The following is a 23,842-nucleotide window of genomic DNA, read 5'->3' on the forward strand; positions in this document are numbered from 1 at the left end:
TCCGGATCGTCTATGCATTGTTCTGGACCTCGCTCTACTTTTTGCTTAGAGTTCTTGGGTCTGATATTTGAGCTTGTATATCTCGCTGTCTGTTTGTCGTTCACTTCCACATGGTTTTATATTTCTAACGCTTGACTGTTATCTTTTGTTTTCTGTTTTTGTTGTCTGTTATCTTTTGTTTAAAATTCTCGAACCTTCAGAATTGTAATGTTAAATTTATAGATCCGCTGACTTTCGACAGCGAGATTACACAGTCCTGCTTCCCAGACTTCGCCTGCTTATTTTTTCTGTCGGACGTAGTATTTCTTAGAACGTAAATTTATGTCGCTAACAGATTTTCTATGAAAGAAAACAACCATGCGGTCTGCAGCACCCAATAATTTATATATTAGAGAAGAGAGAAAAAAAAGGAATATTCGTGAAGTCTACCGGACGTAACAACATTTTAGATATACAAATCCATTTATCTTGACCAATATGTACTCCTTTTTATTAAAAACAATTTTTTATCTCTAAAGAAATAACAATAGTAAATTAATATTCAAATTTATGCATATTGTTGAAGATTATATTCTTGTTATTTTCATTATATTTATATTGTATTAATGTACGGCATACATATTGTTGACTAACGTAAACCACGAGAAGATGGTGATTTCTTTCGTCAGGAAGGAAATGTATAAAAAATTGTGATCAATTCAAAAATATATTAAGGTTCGTAATAAACATTGTAATGATACAAAAATCATAAATAATGATAAAAATTGTTTTTCTCAAAATACTTTACAAATATATTAAAATATTATAATTTTGTGTATATTATATTCATTAAATAGACATAAAACAATACAAAGAATTCCTCAATAAACAATAATTTGTAACTGGGCTAACGGAGGAAATGATCATTTACTCCGTTATTTTAGTTACAGATTATTAAATAAACATATATGTATTTAAGAGGACATACCCGTTTAAAACCTCGACAAATAAGAATATTTTCTAAATTTTTTTGCAGCGCAACGATTTGATAAACATTTTTAATTTTTTTAATATAATTTAAAATTTTTTAAAAATATTAATACAATATTATTACTAACTATTTAAATAAAAATTTTCATTTTAAAAAAGAATTTTTTTTGAAGTTATGCAAATTTTAAAACTCCTCCAATTTTACGGAGCGCATGAAAACGTTTGTTTATTATTTTTTCAAACAACTGATATTTTTAAAACTCAATGAAAAATCATCGTAAGCACAAAATTAAAAAAGCATTTTAAAGCTTGAAGTCTCAACTTTAATAAACTATCGATGATTTTTTTTTTAAATATTGTTATCTTCTTTGTTCTGTGTTTTAAAAAGGATTGTTTTGTTCTTAAAATCATATATTTTTGACACTCTGCAACTCGATAAAAAATTTTTTTTGAAAAATTTAACTCAAGTTTCATAAACTACAACATTTTGTCAAAATGTTCAACAAAATCATCGTAGATAAAAAAATTAAAAAAAAATTTTAAAGCTTGAAATTTCAACTTTAATGTGATATCGGTAATTTTACAAAATTTTATTATTTTCTTATTTTTAAAAAATACAGGTTTAGCTTCAAACTCATGTAACTCGATCAAAAAAATTGTAGGAAAATTTTAAAAGAAGTATTTTGTAGGCAAAATGTTGTAGTTTATGGAATTTCATTTGATTTTTTCAAAAAATTTTTTTTATCGAGCTGCAGATTAATTAAACGAACGTAATTTTAAGGTACAAAATAATGTGTTCTTTTTTAAAACATAGAATAAGGAAGACAAAGATATTTTAAAAAATGACCGGTAGTGTTAAAGTTGAAACTTCAAGCTTCAAAAGGCTTTTTTAATTTTGTGTCTACGATGATTTTTTGTCGAGTTTCAGTAGTTTGAAAATGTTTAGTCCAATTTTTAGAGTATGAAAAGTATTTCCTGTTTTCTTTTGAGTAATGTATCTGAAATAAAAAATACAAGTTTTTTTTTATTAAATATATTAAGCTATCTAGTATCTAAACGTTTTTTGAAATTTTGAAAAATAAAAAAATATCAACATTCAAGTTTTTTTTTAATTTATTTTTTTTGTTTATAACAAAAAATGAAATTAGAAAAAGGCATACCGCACATGAAAATATATAAATCTGCAAATATTCACATAACTTTAAAAATACATATTTTTCAAGCTAAACATTTTTATTTAAGTATTTAGTAATATTGTATTGATATCGGAAAAAGATGAAAAGTTCTTATTAAATCGTTGCGCTGCAAAAAATCTAAAAAATATACTCTTTTTTTGAAGTTTTAAACAGGTATATATGTCTATTTAAGTAAATGTATGTATATTTAAGATGACATACACAAAATTATAATATTTTAATATATTTGTAAACTATTTTGAGAAAAACAATTTTTATTATTATTCTTGGGTTTTTTTTATCATTACAATGTTTATTATAAACCTTAATAAACCTTTGAATTGATAACAATTTTTTTACATTTTTTTCCAGATGAAAGAAATCACCGCCTTCTTGCGGTTTACGTTGAGCAAAACAATATATATTTACGTCATACATTAATACAATATAAGGTAATTATTTCGAATAAGATCTTTTCCGAATTTTGACAAATATGATCAGATCTCTTTAAAAAAATCTTTATTGTGATTCTAACAATGATAATCAGTCGGGGCGCTCATCCCTCATCATTCCCAATCCCCCAAAAAACAAATTAAAATTTCACAATTTTAATGCTTTTTCGGTAGTTTCATTCTTTACATTAACTTACATCTTACAGATCGTTTTTATTTTTATATCATAGAAGACACATTCCTAAGTCACACGCACTTTTAATTTTGTGGCGCTCTCTTCTGATTTCAGAGATATGCGATTTTGAAGTTTCATAATTTTCATATTTATTTCTATAATTTTTTCACTATATCTTACTTGCGTGTTTGTTTTTCTGGATTTTTCCACTTTCCACGCGAAGCAAGGTGCAGCGCAAATCTATGTGTCTAGTTTTTTGATAGTGGAGTCCTGCTCCAGAGAGGAGGGACATACTGTCTCCACGTATATAATTTTTAATGCGTAAATATAAAGTAGCAAGTTATAAACTCATATGGAATCTTACTTCGCATTAAAAAGTTGTTGTAAGGTGTTGTAAGATATTGTAAGGTGTTTGTCAGGATAATGAGGGGGGAGAGGAATGCAGTGAATCGAACAAAGGCAGTGTAGGAACACTGTAACTAAGTGTTAACGGTTTAAAAATATTTATTATAAACTTACGCGAATACGGTAATAATACCCAAAAAATGTGAAGCCACGCAGTGGCTGAATGCCGCACGAGTATAATGGGATCACGTAGTTTCCGCGGAAAAATAGTCGCTCGGACGAGTAAAGCTATACGTGCTATCCGTACAACGGTCACGACTTTGTGAGGTGTAAGATAATGTAAACAATTACCGAAATCAATTTGTTATAATATAATTTATAAATAATTTTTGTATAGTAATAATTTTTGAAAGATAATATTTTGAAAATGTTCTGAAAATGTTTGCGACTCATTTTTGTAAAAAATTATTTTAGTTGGAGAAGATATTTAGAGCTTTTTACTTTACATCTTTGATGTCTTTTTTTATAGATTTCAGATATTTGTACATTAGGAATTTATACCATAATATATAATTTTTTCAAATAATTATTGTTTTATCATTTTAATATATTATCTTATCTTAATTAATTTTAATTATGTTAGTTATTTTTTTTAAATTAATTTTTATATTTGCGCCAAAAATCTTTTTTAATATATATTTATTATTCATATATTGTCTATGGGAGCATTTTTTACATATTTTTACTGAATTATATGACAATCGGAGAATTTTTTTAGAATTACAGCCGATATATTTACTAATTTAATTTTTCATACATTAAGATAAAAAATCAGGGTGTAGTTTCAAAAAGTACTCACTCCCGATTTTTTTGAAACTTAGTATTCTTACGTATTTTGACGCGCTGATTACGAATATCATAGTGAAAATGTGAAATTGGCGACTACTTGATTTTCACAGCAAAAACCATGAAAAACCCATAAAAATTATATATATATTTTTTACGTTTATCTCAAATATGAAAAATCATCATAAATTTTTAGACAAAAGTTTTATATCTTACAGAGATAAACATTTTATGTTTTATTCATTTTTACCGTACGAGTAATAGTTTTCGACAAAAATGATGGATTCTAAATCTTATGTCTGTCCTGCCATCTAAGCATGTATTTTGCACGATTCCGCATGCGTTTGCAACTTTCCACGCAAAGGTTTCACGCAAACCTATTTGTCTAGTTTTATGATAGTGGAGCCCCCCGCAGAGAGGCGGAACCTACTGTTCCCACACATACATTTTTCCACGCGAAGCGAAGTTCCACATGGGTCTGCAACTTGGTGGCATGTATTTTGTAAGTTGTAAAGCAAGGTCCACCCTGCCTACCGACGGGATGGGTGCGGGAGGGGGCCTTCGGCTCCCCCTTATATCCTCCCTCCGTGTGTGTGTGTGTGTGTGTGTGTGTGTGTGTGTGGTGTGTGTGTGTGTGTGTGCAAAAAAGTACCCCGGTTTGTGAGAGGCGAGGGGACTCATAGTTGAAAAACACTCTAAAGTTAGGATTTTTATGTTAACGCTGTTACTGTCTTTATACTCCATTTCTTCGAAAACTATTCGTACGGTGAAAATGTATAGAATCTAAAATGTTTATCTCTGTGAGATTTAAAACTTTTGTCTAAAACATTTATCATTATTTTTTTGTATTTACTGAGATAAACGTAAAAAACTATAATTTTTATGGATTTTTTATAATTTTTACCATGAATATCAAGTAGTCGTCAATTTTCACTATGATATTCGTAATCAGTGCGTTAAAATACGTAAGAATACTAAGTTTCAAAAAAATCGGGGATGAGTACTTTTCGGAACTTTATCCCAAAATCATTCTGTGATTGTGATTTGTAAAAAGTTTGATAGAAATAATAAGAATAAGGAAATAATAAAAAATTTCAAAATCGCTGTCTAGGCGACCAACTCGTTATATGTTTCATGACTAAGTTCATGACATTAAACAGTCTGCGTTATAATTTTTGTCTTATTTATTTAGTCCAATTTAGTCTTTGGTTTAATATTCATTAAATTGGACACAAATTGTCAGAAAAAGATGATATTGAATATATTGAAATGCCATTTCTCTAAAAACAACTTGAGCCATTTGAAAAAGTTAACGGCTTGTTCATCACTAAGATTATATACATCCACTTCGATTATGAATAATAAGGTACAAATTATTTTGAAAAATATTAATCTTCTTATATAATCTAATTTGCTTAGTAATTAAATTTTGTCTAAAAAAAATGGAAAAATTTTCTATTTTAAAATATTCTAGCATTTTTCATAAAACTCAGAGTTATATAAAAGTGATATTGATAAGATTGACACATAAATATGTATGTATCATATTGTTTTTATTAAAAACTTATGTATCATATTGTTTTTATTAAAAACTTACGAAATTATATAATCACGCTGTATAATATATTAATTTATTTTTATCTTTGATGAATTATATAATCTCGTAAGTTTTATATATATATATTTAAAAAATTTAAAAAATTTTACCCGGATATATATTTATAACAAAATACTTTCGGAATTTCAAAGAAATTTTTTGACATTATTTAATTCGATATTTACAGATAATCAAAACTACCACTATGATGTTATACAAATATATTTAATACAGAATAATTTTAAGAGTGATATATGTATTGACATTTAAATATAGATAGTCCAATAAAACTAAAATAACAATTATGCATGTGCTATATATATATATATATATATATATATATATATATATATATATATAATACTCTTAAAATTATTTGGTACTAAATATATTTGTATAAATACTATAAATAGATTATCTGCAAATATCGAATCGAATAATATGGGAAAGTTTCATAAGAATTAAATCGAGATTCCGAAAGTATCTTGTTATATGTGTATCCGAATATAAAATTTCTTGTCATAAGTATATCCAAGTGCATGGTAGGAGTAAGAGAATGTTAGCAATTCAAATTAAGATTCTAAAAATAACTTATAAATAATAATATATAAGCATTCGAAAGATGTACAGATGTTCGATTATATTATACAAGAATAAACATTAAAAATTTTATCTAGTCTCAACTTTTAGTAAAATCTCGATTTGATTTAAATCTTAAATTTATTATATTCGCACATTTTTAAGAATCGTATATGAACATATCTAATAATATATGTTTGTGCATTTACATATCCTTTTACTATCATCTTTGAGATATTAGAGACCTCTACATTCTATTGACTCGTCTAAAAGTTTTTGTTACTACATGGTTATATATTCAATATCTTTTACATAATTTTAATAATGGTGGATAGTTTCAACTTAATTCTTATATGAATATTATAAATTTGGTAATATGTTATAACACACACAATATATTTTAATATTATTATTATAAACAATATGTCATAACACACACAATATATTTTAATATTATTATTATAAACAATTATATGTATTATGCAGGAGCAGACATGCAAAAGTTATAGAATTGAAAAAGATTCATTTGGAGAAATGAAAATACCTGCAGATAAATATTATGGTATTCAAACTCTTCGGACAGTAGTAAATTTTCCAATTGGTGATACATATGAGCGTATACCTGTAAGAAATAGCAATATTATAAATTTAAATGCATTTTTAAAATTTTTTTTATATTTGATATAATTAGTATAAATAATTTTCCAGTTCAGGCTAATAGTTGCTTTGGGTATACTAAAGAAAGCTGCTGCAGCTGTGAATAAAGAGTATGATTTGGACCCTAAAATTGCCGATGCCATTTGTCAAGCTGCAGATGAAGTAATAAATGGAAAGTTATATAATCACTTTCCTCTAATTATTTGGCAAACTGGATCAGGCACACAAACCCACATGAATGCCAACGAGGTTAAATATTATTTTAATTTTAATTATTATAAATTAATTTTAATTATTATATTATTATTAAATTAGTATATTACAGACTATTGAAATTATCATAAAATGTTTATTTTATTAAGAAAATTTAAAAATGCTTAGGTTATTGCCAATCGTGCAATAGAAATACTTGGTGGTGAACTTGGCTCAAAAAAACCTGTGCATCCAAATGATCATGTTAATATGTCACAAAGTACCAATGACATAGTACCATCAGCTATGAATGTAGCTCTTGCCTTAGAGATTCATAAATCATTACTCCCAGGCTTAATATGTTTGTGTAGAGCGTTAAGAAAAAAGTGCGAAGAATGGGAAAACATTATAAAAATTGGTAGAACGCATTTGCAAGATGCGGTACCATTAACATTGGGTCAAGAATTTTCAGGTTTAAATTTTAGCAAAATATTTATGCAAAATATTTTCATTAATTTTAACATTTCGCAAATGTATTAAAATATTTAATTTTGTCTTAAAGGATATGCTATGCAGGTCGAAAATGGTATTGAGAGAGTGAAAGATACACTTCCAAGATTATATGAATTAGGTATCGGTGGTACAGCAGTCGGAACTGGATTAAATGCACGAAAAGGTTTTGCGGAAAAGACAGTTGCAAAAATCGCGCAACTCACTAGTTTACCGTTTGTTCCTGCTCCAAATAAATTTGAAGCTATGGCTTCGCATGATGATATTGTCGAAGCACATAGTGCTTTTAATACAGTTGCTGTTTCTCTCATGAAAGTACATATTTATATATATAATTACTACAAAAACATATATTTTAATAAATTATATTCTACACGGATATCTTTATATTCTACACGGATATAATCTATGTAGATCACAAGTGATATTAGACTTCTTGGAAGTGGACCCAGATGTGGTTTAGGCGAGTTATCTCTTCCAGAAAACGAACCTGGAAGTTCTATTATGCCTGGAAAAGTGAATCCTACACAATGTGAGTCAGTGGCTATGGTATGCTGTCAAGTAATGGGTAATCATGTGGCGATAACTATCGGTGGCAGTAATGGTCAGCTTGAACTTAATGTTTTTAAACCGGTTATCATTGCCAATGCTTTAAGATCCGCAAGGCTTTTAGGTGATGTTTGCGCCAATTTCGTAAAAAATTGTATTGAAGGTATTGTTCCAAATATTGAAAATATAAAACGGAATGTTGATGAAAGTTTAATGCTTGTCACAGCATTAAATCCATATATTGGTTATGATAAGGTACATATTTTTTCCTCTTTTATATATTTATATTTATATTTTTCTGCATAAATATGTAAAGAAAAAATTTTTTTATATTTATGTATAATAAATAATTTTGTAAAATATATAATAAATATTTTTATAAAAATATTAATTATTAAATATTTATAATTTTTTATTTTAGGCTGGTGTAATTGCTCAGTATGCGCATAAAGAAAAAATTACATTAAGAGAATCTGCTTTAAAACATGGAATAACGGCGGAACAGTTTGATCAGTGGGTTAGACCTGAACAAATGCTTGGTCCGAAATAATTTTCATGCTAAAAATATTTATTAGGAATAAAAACTCTAATTTGTTCATCTTGGCACATATTTTTTATCAATAGAATCTAATATGAAGAAACATTAATAGATGTACAACAGAACAAAATATTTATACTTTGCATATATTTTTGCATATATTTTATCTTCATATTCAAAATTAGTATTAATAATATAGACTCTCTATAATTCATTATATATTTAATATTAAATTTAATAAAGATAATTGCTTAATCAATATTTGTAGTTTTAATTAAAATAATATTTATAGTTCACTGATTTATTTATGATTATTATGTTTTATTTATGATTATTTATTTAAAACAATTAATTTATTTGCAGTTAACGATTAAATTTTTAATTATTAATTAATTAAACTAATTTTTGTTAACTTATATATATTATTATTAATTTACACATGCGCACGCACGCACGCACGCACGCACGCGGACACACTCTCTCTCTCTCTCTCTATATATATATATATATATATATATATATATATATATATATAAAATATTATATATATAATTTATAATATAAATAAAATAAAATTTACATATACAATTTTACATACCTCTTTAATTTTAATTATCTCCTTTTTCTTTTTTTTACGTTCGTCTTCCGGAAGCTGTTTTATTTCTGCAGCTACTAATTCTAAAAATTTATTCTCCATTCTTTTCCCCTTTCTTTACATCTGATTGAACATCTTTATCTAAATTTTGTATTTTATCTGCAATATATATACAGGGTGTCCTAGACCACAGGGTGTCATACACCCCTTTTCTTTCAAAAACTAAGCATTTTAAAGAATAACGTTTAGAACAAAAATTGTATGAACAAGTGTTTATACGACCAAACTGGCAATTTATTGTTTGATTATTATATCACGACGTTTCGACCATATGGTTTTGGTCCTTATCAAGTGAAACTAAAATTACAATACAATAAATAACTTAAGCACCCGAGTCAAGGAACATTGTAATAATATAAAAATGCACGAAAGTAATTTATCCGTAATTAGCAAACACAAATTAAAATTTGATCATGACTTCGATTGGTCAACGCCTGATATTCTACATAACGAAAAACATGTAAGAAAGAGAGAAATAGCTGAAATGTTTTTTATTAAAAAATTTGACAACACTATTAATTCCCAAAAAGATACAGAGAATTTAAACAACATATACGATAAATTAATAAAGGTCGTTTAGTTGATCTCAGTATTCCAAACATAGTGGTTGACACAATGTCAGTTTGACATTTCGATTTTTCTCTTTCTACTTTTTAATTATAACGTAAGTTGCTTAATCCTATTTTTTTCTTTGTAACATGACTATCATTATTTATTGTATTGTAATTTTAGTTTCACTTGATAAGGACCAAAACCATATGGTCGAAACGTCGTGATATAATAATCAAACAATAAATTGCCAGTTTGGTCGTATAAACACTTGTTTATTAATTTATTTACTGGCGACATTTTAAAAATTAAACATAAAAATTGTATGGTTTTGAGGAGAACATAAGGTGGTGTCATTGGTTTGACCTTGGATGGCATCGTTAAGGTCAAGGACATCTTTAATTTCTTAAATGGAAACCCCCATTTTTTATTACATATTCTTGTAACTTATCTCATGTGCTTTTCAAAACACTATAATAAAGTATTTTTTCATTAAAAATTTTTTGAGTTATTTTGTATCTTAATCTGACATATTTTAATATAAAATATAAAATATCTCGAAAATTATTTATTTTTCGATAATTATAACGTAATACTTTTATGTACAGAATAATAAAATGAATCAAATGATGTACAGAAAATAATTGTTTTTAAAAAAAAGTATGTAATTATTTGCAATATATTTTTCTATAACAATTATTTATTTTTTCTTTACACCATTTGATTCATCTTATTATTTTGTACATAAAAGTATTACAATACAATTATCAAACACTAAATAATTTTCGAGATATTTTATATTTTATATTTTATATTTTATACTAAAATATATCAGATTAAGATATAAAATAACTCAAAAAATCCTTAATAAAAAAATACTTTATTATAGTGTTTTGGAAAGCTCTCGACATAAGCTATAAGAATATGCAATAAAAAATAAATAATTCCATTTAAGAAATTAAAGATTTCCTTGACTGGACCTTAACGATGCCATCCAAGGTCAAACCAATGACACCATCTTATGTTTCCCTCAAAACCTTACAATTTTTGTTCAAAACATTTTTCTCTAAAATGCTTAGTTTTTGAAAGAAAAGAGATGTACGTGTGGTCTAGGACACCTTGTATATATATAATAAAAAATATTTTTTTACAGGTTATATATCTTTTAAAAAATTTAGTCTTATTTGATCTCATATAAGTACTACAAGAGACCAAAAATATAGCATGAATTATTCATTATCCAAAGTTTATTTACAAAAATGATATACTTAATTAATGCAATTATGATAATAATATACTTAATTAATGCAATTATGATAATAATATACTTAATTAATACAATTATGATAATTTAAGTTTTTTTATGAATATAACTAAGTTTATTTTTATTTTTAATGTGATATAATGATAATTGTTGTGAGTTTACTTTTATTTATGAACAACTAAAATTTATTTTTATTTTCATTTTAATGTAAAAAATGATTATAAGATGTGATTATGTGATAAAAAATATGCAAATGTTAAATAATATAATATAAATAAAATAATAATAATTATATAATTATTTATAATATGTTATTAATAAATAAGTTTATTTTACAAGATAAATCTAAAAAAAATTAGAATAGATGGAAGAAGGGAGAGAGAGAAAAAGAGAGAGAGAGACTTTTTAATATGAATTTTATATTAATGTTAAAGCTTGTCCTTTACATTAGTTCTCTTAAAATATTTCGCTTTTTTGTCCTTTTCTTATATATTCGTATTGCAGTTCGTATGAATCTCTCCTTTTGGAGTCAAAAAATAAGCAAGCTTATCTCGTAACTCATAAGCTTCAATTGTAGCTCGACGAGCATTACATGGTGGAATGTTTTGAATTCGTATATCGTTTTCTCTCCAAGCACCGTATATTACATTTCCATTATTTTCGTTATCAATAAAATTTGGAGGACAATAAATTCTATTCGTTGCGGGTTGCTGTTCTTCGCAACTTTTTAAGAAATTATGAAGACACATTGTGCTTAAAATTATTTTATATGTAATATTAGGCTGCATACATATGGATCTTTGTAATACTCTCCAACGGGATACTAGAACTCCAAAAGCATTTTCTATTGTTTTTCGTGCACGTGATATCTATAGTTAAAAATTCTTTTCTTTTCGTCTAAATTTCTTCCCGAAAAAGGTCTCATAACATTTGTTGATAACGAAAATCCTTTTCCAATGAAAAAATATTCAGTTGATTGATTACTTTCTGGTAACCTAACTTTCCTTTTTGGCACATTCAATTTTTCTTTTTTTAAATGTTTTCCAAATTCTGATTCGAAAAATATATTTGCATCATTTTGGCTTCCATATGAGCCAACATTATGAGCACACACTTTCCATAACCGTAATTGTAACCGTAACGTAAAACGGGGAGCACACTTTTGCATAAGCGCATAACAATAAGCATAAGGAAATTGATTGGTTCATTTTCTTATGCATACATTTGTGGACCAATCAATTTCCTTATGCTTATTGTTACGCGCTTATGCAAAAGTGTGTGCTCCCCGCTTATTGCACGTTAAAAAATTTTAGTCGTAATCATAAGGACGTAAGCAAATTGACCAATCGCGTTGCTATAGCCGAATTAAGCAATGCGATTGGTCAAATCCTTACGGTTACGATTACGATTATGGAAAGTGTGTGACCGGCTTTAAGATGATCTTAAATATATAAACTAACTATGAATACCGGCCTAAGACTTAAGATTTTAAGAATTTTATCTATACAAAATTTTCAGCATTGTTTAAGTTTCAGTATGGATGCCTTATTATTCGATTGTAATTGGTCAATTTGCTTACATTTTAAGTCTTATTACTTAAGTTTTTTTTTATATGCTATGACCCTAACAGTGATACTTAAAATACAAAAATGGATATAAGAATGTCTACATGCCTAATTGAAGTAGTATATAGATTGGGTAGCCAAGTATACTATATACGACTGATATTTATAGTTCGTTCTTATATTTAAGTTCAAGTATCTTAAATCTTAAGATACTATGCGGCCATTTCATTGGTTAAAAGGGATCTTAGATCCAAAATCCAAAATCACACTTAAGACGATCTTGATTATAACACACTATGAATATCAGCCTACAAGTTATTTTGATTAACATATTTCTTTTATTTTTATATATGCATTTTATGTATACTTGATTTTTTCACTGTTCTATTTTTATTTTAAGATATATATTAATTATTTCACCTTATTAAGAGACATAGCATATCGAATTCTGCCCACTTTATATATGATTATCTTTGCAATTATATTTTATCTTTTTTATATTAATTTTATATGTGCTAGCGGTCTAGTATAACATATTGATGACGAGAATAAAACTCATCGCAATGGCGAATCAAGCCATTGAGCAGACACCAATTTTCAATCATTTAAATACGATTGGACTGCTACATTCTCGGAGACGTACAATTTGTCATCTTTCCATGGCAGTCGGCATTGCATCCATTGAGCAAGATTTCAACATCGCTTTGAAGTCATATAAACTACGTTAAAGTGGTATAAAGTATGAAGTCTGAATAGCTCAGTAGTAAGAGCAGTTACCGAGAAAGCAAAAGACTCGGTTCGAGTCCCGACTCAGCAGCCACTCGTGTCTCGAATATTTTTTCATTGGCTGCAAATATTGTTTTCTAATTGTCTTCAATTATTTGTCGGACTGAATATGTAAGTGTCCTACAAAAATACAATATTATAATAATTATAAAATTATAAAATTATAATATTATAAAAATACAATAATATAATTGTTATGGAAAGGCCGGTAATAGAGAAATCTGTGATTTATTTTTATACAAGAACTCGATGATAAAGATATAAGCATTGATTATACATGATTTGTACGTGTAATCTCGAAGCTAGAAGTATATATTGGCCATATATAACAGAAAAATCGTTCAGTAGCAATCCTTTGGCTCTTATTTTAAGAACAAATCAACGTCGAGTGTTGACAAAATGATAAGTGCTTTCTCTATTGAACGCAGCTATTATTTCCATGCAAACGTTATTGTCTTTCATTCATTAGTCGGAATTTGGCGAATAGTATGATAGAAATGGTATGATAGAAAATTATTCTAAGTTCAAAATGCGCGCATCTAGTAAATTTTTTATAAGCAGAAAGCGCAAATTGTGTGAACAGAATTATTATTAAGACAGTGAATGTTTATGACAGAAAATCCTTAGCCGAAATGAATTGTGCGTATGATGCAACAAATTAAAAATTAATTTAAAAATACTAAACAAATTATAAAAGCACTTAGTTATCATCTTATTAACCGAGGTTGATTTGTTCTAAAAGTAAGAGCCAATCATTTCGATTGCTATTGAATGGTTTTCTCTGTTAAACATGGTCAATACATACTTCTGATTTCGAAGTTGCTCATACAGATGTATATACAGGGTGCCGGAATGTAACTGACCAAACGAAAAGTGGAGGTAAATTTGACCAAACTGAGTCGAAAAGTCCTGTACCATTTTGCAAAATTCGCAATAATTATTGCGTTATTAATTAAAATATGTGAGCTAATGAGCGCGTTGGAAAGCGGTAGGCCGATATCGGCAGGCCTGACGATTACTTGTGTACATCTCTTAGGTTGCGGTTCGAAACAAGCTTACAGCGCTAACAACGTGCTCACAGCCGGCACCCCCATGGATTCACCTCTGTATTCCGTTATCGTTATAGTGCTTCAATACTTAGAAACCAAAGATCTCGATTCACTGAAATTTACTCCATTTTACATTAAATATGTGGATGGCATTGCATTAGCAGCCCCCTCCTCTCTACTTAATATTCTTGACATTTTCAACACCCACTCACGCTTACAATTCTCTATCGAGATTAGAAAAGAGAATCGACTTAATTTTTTGGATGACATCATGATTTTGAACAACAACTTCTTGTCCTTTGACTAGTACAAACCTACATTTTCAGGGAGATATTTACATTCTTGTCGAATCATTTTTTTTGTCAAAAGAGAGGTACTGTGATCGGCTTATTTGACAGAGTGATTTGACTGTCATATCCATGTATAATAACTGAGCATAAAACTGAACATAAAACTGAGCATAAAAATCACATCCGCAAAAATACGACTCTGTTATAACCAATCACAGAATCTATTTTAGTCATAATTTCAAATGGGATGATGTGGAAATATTAAATAACAAACCATATTTACATAAATGATTAATCCCTGAAATCCTACACATTAAAAGACAAAAAAAAAACAATTTAAATCTTCACAGACACCGAAACTTTCCCTAAAACGTATCTAACAGTAATTGATAAACTCTCAGAAATTTGACTATTTTTATATCGACACATCAATTTATTTATTTGTTATTTCATCTATTATATATTTCATCAATTAATTATTATCTTTTAATTAAAAAATTTTAAATTAAATTAATTAAATAATTAATAACACAAATTATAATAGGCTGAAAATAACATTTTTTTTAAATTTGCAATCAAATTTAAAAAAAAATAAATAAAAAAAGAATCCTGCCAGGAATCGAACTTAGATCTCCAGCGTATTAGACCGCTATGCTCACTTGATCACGATAGCTTCGATGAATAAGCGTAAAAGTTACCGATATACTGGCGTAATTTTCAAATGCGTTTTTTTCGAAAACGCTTGAGAAGTGTGCCCTGTCGCTTTGCAGAATTGAGTTTTAGGAGTGTACTACAATGTCACAAAGTTTCATTAAATTCTATTTCCCGGGACACGCGCCCTTTTTTTGTCAGAATATACTTATAATATCAGTCTTACAGTATATTATTATATCTTACAGTATATTATTTCTTGTATATTCTCAGAATAACATATAAATCTCATATCTCTTACAGTATATTATTTTTCGTATATTTTCGTATATTCTCAGAATATACTTTTGAAAATGTGCAGAATTTAATAGTAAGACATCAAAAATGATGATAGCGTGTGATCGCCTAGCGATCCATGAAATGATTCAATATTATTCATTGACGCGAAAATGTGTGAGTACTCTAAATAATCTCTAAATATGAATATGTATAATTCTTGTGTCTTTGTGTTCTCAAAGAAGAGAACACAAAGACACAAGAAACAGTTTTGGAAACAGTTTGGTCGAACTTTTATTCTTAATGCTCAAAATTTATTTTTTGTGTTTTGGCATTTTGTGTTTTTGGATAAATATCTATTAAGCTCTGCAGTGAAAAGTTTATTTTTAATTCTAAATTGTTATAAAATATGATATTGATTTAACTAAGAAGTTAATGTGTTGATTAAAAAGCCGACAGAAACATTACTGCAGTAAAATAATTACACGGCGTCAAATGCTCTTATATCAAATGTTCCAATTTCCATTTGTTCATAATCTTGATTTCCATATTTGTTTTTTGTTTAAAAAAAACTAAAAAAAAAATATATATATGTATATATAACAAAAACAATTTTTATTTATAATAAAATTTTTTTACATATATGAAATTTGTGTGTAATATGTAATTACAGTTTGAAAAAAATATAATAAATCAGTCAAAAACATTTTATGTTTGTTCGAGTCAAAAAAATAAATTTTTTACTTGAACAAACATAAAATTTTAGCATTTAACCATAGAATTAAGAATAATTTAACCAAAAAGTTTAGCAAATTGATCTCTAAACACAACACAGTTTTTAATCCGTTCGACAATATAGACAACTCACGATGGTTGGTAAATATTAGCAATAAGAATGTTCCGGAGAGGGTGCTTGAGCTTTTAAGTCTGGGTGATAATTTCGGCTTACCATTACAGCAATCCCATAAAAAGGATCGTATTGGCATTGTACTTGAGACTGTAAAAAATTTAGAAGCAAACCACCGCCATATTTCGAATGAATTAATCGAAATAACTAGAATCTCAATTGCAAATCCCCTCGAAAGATTTTTATGTAAGAATAAACATATTAACCATCTAGACAGATATATTCTTAAAGGGTTCTCTCTTTGTAAGGAATTTTTACGTAATAACGACGATATTTTCGTCACTAGAGCGGATAAAGGCCACGTTACAGTGGTTATGGATAAAAAAGATTACTTGAAAAAAATGGAATATATATTAAATGACTGATCTACATACAAAAAATTGAACAAAGATCCAAGTAGACAGTTAACCTGCAGAATTAATTTACTTATTAAATCTTGGCGTGACAATGGCTTAATAGATGAGACCACATACAAACATTTAAACATCACAAACGGGAATTTGCCACGATGTTATGGATTGCCAAAGATCCATAAAACTAGTTTTCCATTACGTATCATTGTATCGTCACTGAGCAGTCCGTTGTATAATATATCGAAGTACATACATGATATTTTACATAATTCGAATTTGCAACCGAAATCTCACATAAAAGACGGTTGGTCATTTGCTGCTGATATGAAAGAGAAATTTATTAATGATGACGAAATAATGATATCACTTGATGTTACTGCATTATTTATTAACATTCCTAAAGAGTTAGTTTTGCGCGCTATCGAAAAACGTTGAAATGACATTGCTCCAACCACAAAATTTAATTTGCCCCAATTTTTATATGCAGTGGAAGTTATTCTCGATTCGACTAGTTTTTCTTTTAACGGAAAGTTTTATGAACAGATCTTTGGCAGTCTCTAGGGGTCTCCGTTATCACCTATTTTAGCAGATATTGTGATGGATGATTTGGAGACACATTGTTTGAGTTTACTTAGTTTTGCGGTTTCTGTGTATTATAGATACGTAGATGATATTTTTGCTATTGTTCCACGTGCAAAGGTTGACAAGATTAATTTGATTTTCAATAGTTCACCAACGTTTAAAATTCACGCATGAAATAGAGTCAGATTCATGTATCAATTTTTTGAACACCAGTGTTATCCGTTCCAACGGAAAAATTTTAACAAACTGGTATAGAAAACCTACTTGTTCCAATAGATACATAAATTTTTATTCGAACTATCCTTTTAAATATAAGCTGAACACCATTTTTAATCTCGTTGACCATGCTATTTTACTGTCTGACGATCAGTTTCATGGAAAAAACATTGATGTCGTGAAGCAGATCTTACTTAATAATTGTTTTCCGACACACGTTATAAATCGTTATATTTATGAGAGATTTAATTTTTTGAAACATCGGGGAAATAGCATTCCGGGTAATGGGGAAAGTAGTACAGACAAACCCTCCTACATTGCACTACCGTTTGTCGAAGGCTTGAGTGACGATATTGGTCGGTTGCTTAAAAATATGGGATTTACAGTGGTCTACAAGATACTTAAAAAATTAAATTCACTGATTAAACGTGGCAAAGATGGATTGCCTATTAACAACAGAACGGAGGTTGTTTATAAAATAAATTGTAAGAATTGTAGCGCTTCGTATATTGGCCAGACAAAAAGACACTTAGGCACCCGGGTCAAGGAACATTTTAATAATATAAAAATGCATGCAAGCAGTCTATCTGTAATTAGCAAACATAAATTAGAATTTGATCATGACTTTTTGTTGATTATTGTTTATACTACTCCCTTTTTCCATCCAACATTTCAAATTCTTTAGCTTCCTATCCATGTCCCCATTTACATACCCATATAGCAAAATGCTAACAGTATGCTAGCAAATTCAATTATGACTTTGCAACAGATTCCGCTCTGCTGCGTCCCCATTAAGTTTAACTTCTGGCAGCACGGCTTGCCAATACAATATAACAGAGAAAATTAAGTAAAAATCGAGTATTATTTATTCTTCATGACTACAGGTATGTAAAATATCAAGTGAAATCTGCCACATCAGATCTCATAGCAGAAATGTGGCAGAAATCAAGCATGGCCTGCCATTGCAACATCACGGCAGAAACATAACAGAAATTGAACATTGTCTGCTATCACGATGTGACGATGAAAATACAATAAAGAAAACACACCTACAAAATGTAATTACTAATATAAATGCAATAAAAACTAAATATTGGCACATTTAAATATTTAATTAAATATATAAATTTAAATAAATGATTAATTTATTAATAATTCATAAATTTTAAGATTTGTATAGAAATTGAACTCTTATTTTGTTTGAAACAATCAATTTTCTATTGATTCAGTTTTCAAACTTTTAGTTTAATATTTTGAGTCCTTTGTTAGATGAATTTAAAAATTGAATTGATAAAAATAGATATTATGACTCCTACATAGGACATAGAATACGGCAACGCTTGTTGCGTCGCCGCATCTTATACGCAGAAACCATTACACATTTTTAATCTTATTCTCATGGTTTCCAATCTTTATATTTGCTTGTAACAGAAACTTGAATACGAGATAGATACGTCATAGTAAACGAACGAACTATAACTTGATATAACATATATTAAGATTTATATGATTCTGTTATTGATTTATGATAACAGACTATGCTGTATTTCTGCTGTTATCTTTTAAAATGGCAGACCGTGCTTAATTTTTGTAGCATTTCTGCTATTACGTCGTGCTTGCAGATGAATTCGATTTCTGATGATATTCTGTCGACGTAGCATGATGTATCATGTTATGTTCAATTTTTATTTAATTTCAATTGATATGTTGTGTCAACATGCAATGCTTAAAATCTAATGTTTTTATATTGAAAATTTCTGCTTAAATTTTGCAGCACTTTTTATATTATATCATGACACAGAGACTGTTTGTTTTTTGCTGTATTTCTGTCAAAATTAATTAAAACGGCAGATCATGCTCAATTGCTGTCAAAATTCTGTTAACATAATATGTAGTGCACAATTTCCAATACGTGATCTTACAGACTTGGCTATCTGGGTATATACCTATTATTCTCTAAGTTTTTTCCCCTACTCTTACCTTACCATTCTTTCTTCTTCTTTTTCTTCCCTACCCTCCTCTATCTTTATGTTTTTTTAATTCTTATTAGCATTCCCTCCCTTGCTCTTCCCTTTCTATTCTTTCTGTTGTGCTTCGCGAGGAGGCACTGGATTTCTTGGGATTCACCACCAAGGCTGGGGAGCCGAGGACCGGGTTAGGAGCCGGCAAATGGGGGGACAATATATTTCTCCTTTGTTTGAATAAACAATTTTTATTTCTCTATATCGAGTCGCTTCCTTTTGCCTGTCGTCCTCCTTCACAGCTGTGCGTATCACAATATAGGGTTACGTCGGCTCGAGCCTGATATCACGGTCACGGTCGCGATATAGCTGTAGCTTTGCTTGAGTAACAAGTGTCAGGTTGATCGCGGTAACTGTTTAATATCACTCGTTAACAATGACTGTCCGATATGAATTGATAGGAATGACTGCCCGATATGAATTGATAGTTACGACTGCCCGCCGCGTATTCGCGGTGGTATCTTTTATTGTCTCCTGTTTGGTTGATTTTTTAGAGGGGATTCGTTAGCGACATGACCATATATGGTTGTATCGCTGGTTTTGAATTATTAGGCCGAAATGCAAGTTAAGATTGTTCGATCGAAATTCCTTGCATTTCCGGTAGTTCGATCCTTTCGCAATCGCTTAGCCTCGGCTCGCTTCGTCAGCGTTTCGTATAGCGCTGGTAACCTTACACGCCTTTCGCAATACCTCGCTACTCGTGTTAAAAAATATCTCTTTAAGCTATTTAATATTAATAATAATTCGGTTATAGCTATTTGGACTACAACATTTCTTTTCGCAATCTACACTCTTCATGAAAATTCTCTTGCTAGTCTCTCCTTTACTTTTTCTCATCTCTTTTTTTCTATTTATGTTTCTAACATCATTATTATATCCCATCCCTTAACCTTCTGCAAAAAATCTTTATCCTTGTTTTCTATCCCTATTCCAGAAAGCTACATCGCACACCTCCTTTTGTTCTCCCTTCTCTCCCTTTCCCTCTTTACTTTTTTCCTTCCCTACGGGAAGGGGAGTGGTTTTCTATATATCGGACTTTCTTCGTGTTTCTATCCTGGGAGGATCTGATGGGTCTCTCACAAACCTGAATTCATAATGGCGGAAATCTCTTTTGATGATATGTCCAAGTTCTTGCTGGCAGTGATTCACCGCTCACTAAATACTGGCTATCTGAATGAGTTTTTCAGCTATTTTTGGAGTTCCAAGTAGATTACAAGCATTCGCTGATTCTCGGTGATTTCAACGCTGACATGAACCAAACCTTTGATAGTCAGCAGTTTAGCACCTTCATCTCTGCATCGAGCCTATATCTAGTACCATTTTCGTCCACACACTACCTGAGGAAGCACTTTTTTGGATCTGTGCATCATTGACGATGCTGATAAGCTCATGAGTCATGGCCAACAGAGAGTTGCGTTCCTGTCAGCACACGATTTTATTTATATCAAATACGGGATCAAACTGCAGTGATGTCGAGCTAGGTGTGTTGACTGGAGAGACTGGCGTGGTTTCGATGCAATTGCCTTTCAGTCTGACATAAGGGACATCGATTGGACTGACTTATTGATCACGGATAATATGGAAGAAAAGATTAAAGTCTTCAATGCTAAATTGCTTGAAATATTTAATTTGCATGTACCGCTTAAACGACGGTACTTCATAAACTTGCCGGCGCCATGATTGACAGTGGATATCCATGCACAGAAGAGATATGGCCAGAAGAGCTTAGCGGAGGCATAAAACTGATTATTACTATAACCAGTACACATTTCTACGCAATGAGACACAGAGTCTTGTACGATCTGCCAAGAGTACCTTCTACATTGATGCCTTCAGTCATGCAGGCAGTGCAAACGAGGTTTGGGACAGATTAAGGCATCAAGAACTCGTCAAGGCCAGGGGTACCTTGTTACGTCTCAGCGACGCTCTTTTTCTCTCTATACCTCAGTTTGTGAGAAAAAGATTGCTCTCTATTTTTATAGGGCAACCTGCTTTCATCGGCTATACCCTAGGGACGCCGAAAGCTAGGACTAACCTAGTGGATCTAGGAGAATGATGTAGCGCGAAACTAGTTGGTTACTAGGAAGTTTCATTAGATATTTTAGGGATATGGACGCAACTAAGTATATGTCATTCAAAGGTTAATCAGGTTTCAAAAATGGAATTTTAATATTATAATAAAAGAAATATATTGATTATGTATCTAAATATCTAATGTATTCATCTATGTTCAAATGATTTTCAGTTAATTGATATTTTAATTGGGAGCTTAGATCATGAGTGTAACGTCCTGCCAATTTTAAAAACTATATTTTAGCTAGTAATTAAGTACCGCTTTTATCCCTGCAAAATACTTATGGAATAATTATGTAATCCATTTGCTTTTATTTTAATTGTTAACTAATTTCATTAATCGCTTATCATTCTAGTTCCATATGGTTATTTAGTCTAAAAACCGAATATATTTTAATCCTTTTAGTAATAATAATCGATGGCGCAAGGAACTGAGAATTCCTTAGATCGACGAATCAGGAAGCATTATTTAGAAATAGCTAGCTGTACAGCAGTGACTTTCTAGAACTAACCTGCTGATTACTTTAAGAACGGACTTGCGAGCAAGTTTCACACTTGACAATATCAATACTAATATCTAACTTTTAAGATTTTAATATTTAATCATACAGACAAATATATATATATAATTACTTACTCTTAAATTGAGGAGTAAATGCGCTGTACTTTATGGAATCATAAAACGTATATAATAATAATTTGTTGACTATGATTTGTTGAATATTTATAATTATTTTATCCAAAATATCACATATAAAACTTTCAATACTATATTCAATACAATTATACTTTATAAATAATTAAAATCATATTATTAAAACAGGTTATTATATAATGCGCGAATGCTTCCATAAAGAAATGATTTTAATAAAATTAATATGCTTTATTGTAGTATCGATCAAGCGACCATAAATATAAATTTAAAAGGCTTATATTCTGTGGAATCATAAATTATATATATTACATATAATACATATAAGTTATCTAAAATATCTATTTTTTTAAACTATAGAATGCCATAACTTTATATAAATTGCCAACTTATTATCAGAAACAACTTATTATCAGAACTGAAATAAATAGAACAAATGATTCCACAAATTAATAAACATAAATATTAACTATATTATTAAGGATTTTATATTAAAAAATATTAATTAAGCTGAAAAGAATGCGCATAAGAGATCTCATATCAGTGAAACCTGATATTGCGAGCGATAATTCGGACTCGCGACTACAATCACGAGCGCCGAAACTTAATAGGCAGATAAACATATCGATCGACAGTTCTCAGAAGAATTGTTGTTCAAAATCTTTCTTCTCGGAAGTCCTCCACTGAATCATCCTAAGAACATTCCAGAGTGCAACGCGTGATCTGCACACGGCCCGAAAACCCTTTGTTTCGACAGTATATAAGCCGGCGATTGCGAACCTTCGGAGCATTCAATTACGAGGTCTTCAAGCATTCGAATCATTCATTCTTACATTCAATTGAAAAGTCTTCAAGCATTTATTCTTAGTTAACATTATTCATTACTAATTCATTACTATTTCGTACAAGTATTCGCTCCGTATTATTCGTTCATTGTTCGCGTACTATTCACTATACCATTTCGATTAATATAATTGTTATTACTGTCGATTTAGTGTTAAGTTGTGTAAAACTAGGGAAATAATAAAACAACTTTATGCATACGTCTGTGTACTTTTATCCGGCCTACTTCATCTACGACCGAGGTCTTAAAGGACGAGAGAAGGGCCTAACAGAGTACGATCAGAACTTGAACAGAAGGAAGGATTTTTCTGCCATATCACGGTAAGTACTTAAGCGGGGAGCACACACTTTTGCATAAGCGCATAATTATAAGCATAAGGAAATTGATTGGTTCATTTCCTTATGCATATATTTGTGGACCAATCAATTTCTTTATGTTTATGGTTATGCGCTTATGCAAAAGTGTGTGCTCCCCGCTTTACAATTACTATAAAACCCCGTCTTTCCATAAATATTAGAAACTTTA

General features: G+C 29.4%; 1 protein-coding gene across 2 annotated transcripts; it reads left to right on the top strand.

Moving 5' to 3' along the window:
• Positions 1 to 4,300: 4,300 nt before the first annotated feature.
• Positions 4,301 to 8,802, top strand: LOC126850620 (fumarate hydratase, mitochondrial-like). Of its 2 annotated transcripts, none has more exons than XM_050593794.1 (7): positions 4,301 to 4,464; positions 6,625 to 6,762; positions 6,847 to 7,044; positions 7,177 to 7,459; positions 7,550 to 7,812; positions 7,912 to 8,301; positions 8,468 to 8,802. In XM_050593794.1, exons 1-7 carry the CDS (start codon positions 4,435 to 4,437, stop codon positions 8,594 to 8,596), a joined length of 1,431 nt encoding a protein of 476 aa, XP_050449751.1. In that variant the 5' UTR covers positions 4,301 to 4,434; the 3' UTR covers positions 8,597 to 8,802. The 2 variants fall into 2 exon arrangements, with proteins under 2 accessions (XP_050449751.1, XP_050449760.1); XM_050593803.1 differs by lacking the exon at positions 4,301 to 4,464 and adding an exon at positions 6,414 to 6,509 and having other exon boundaries at positions 8,468 to 8,801.
• Positions 8,803 to 23,842: the final 15,040 nt, after the last annotated feature.

This window comes from Cataglyphis hispanica, chromosome 1, assembly GCF_021464435.1.
Source record: "Cataglyphis hispanica isolate Lineage 1 chromosome 1, ULB_Chis1_1.0, whole genome shotgun sequence".
Lineage (NCBI taxonomy): Eukaryota > Metazoa > Arthropoda > Insecta > Hymenoptera > Formicidae > Cataglyphis > Cataglyphis hispanica.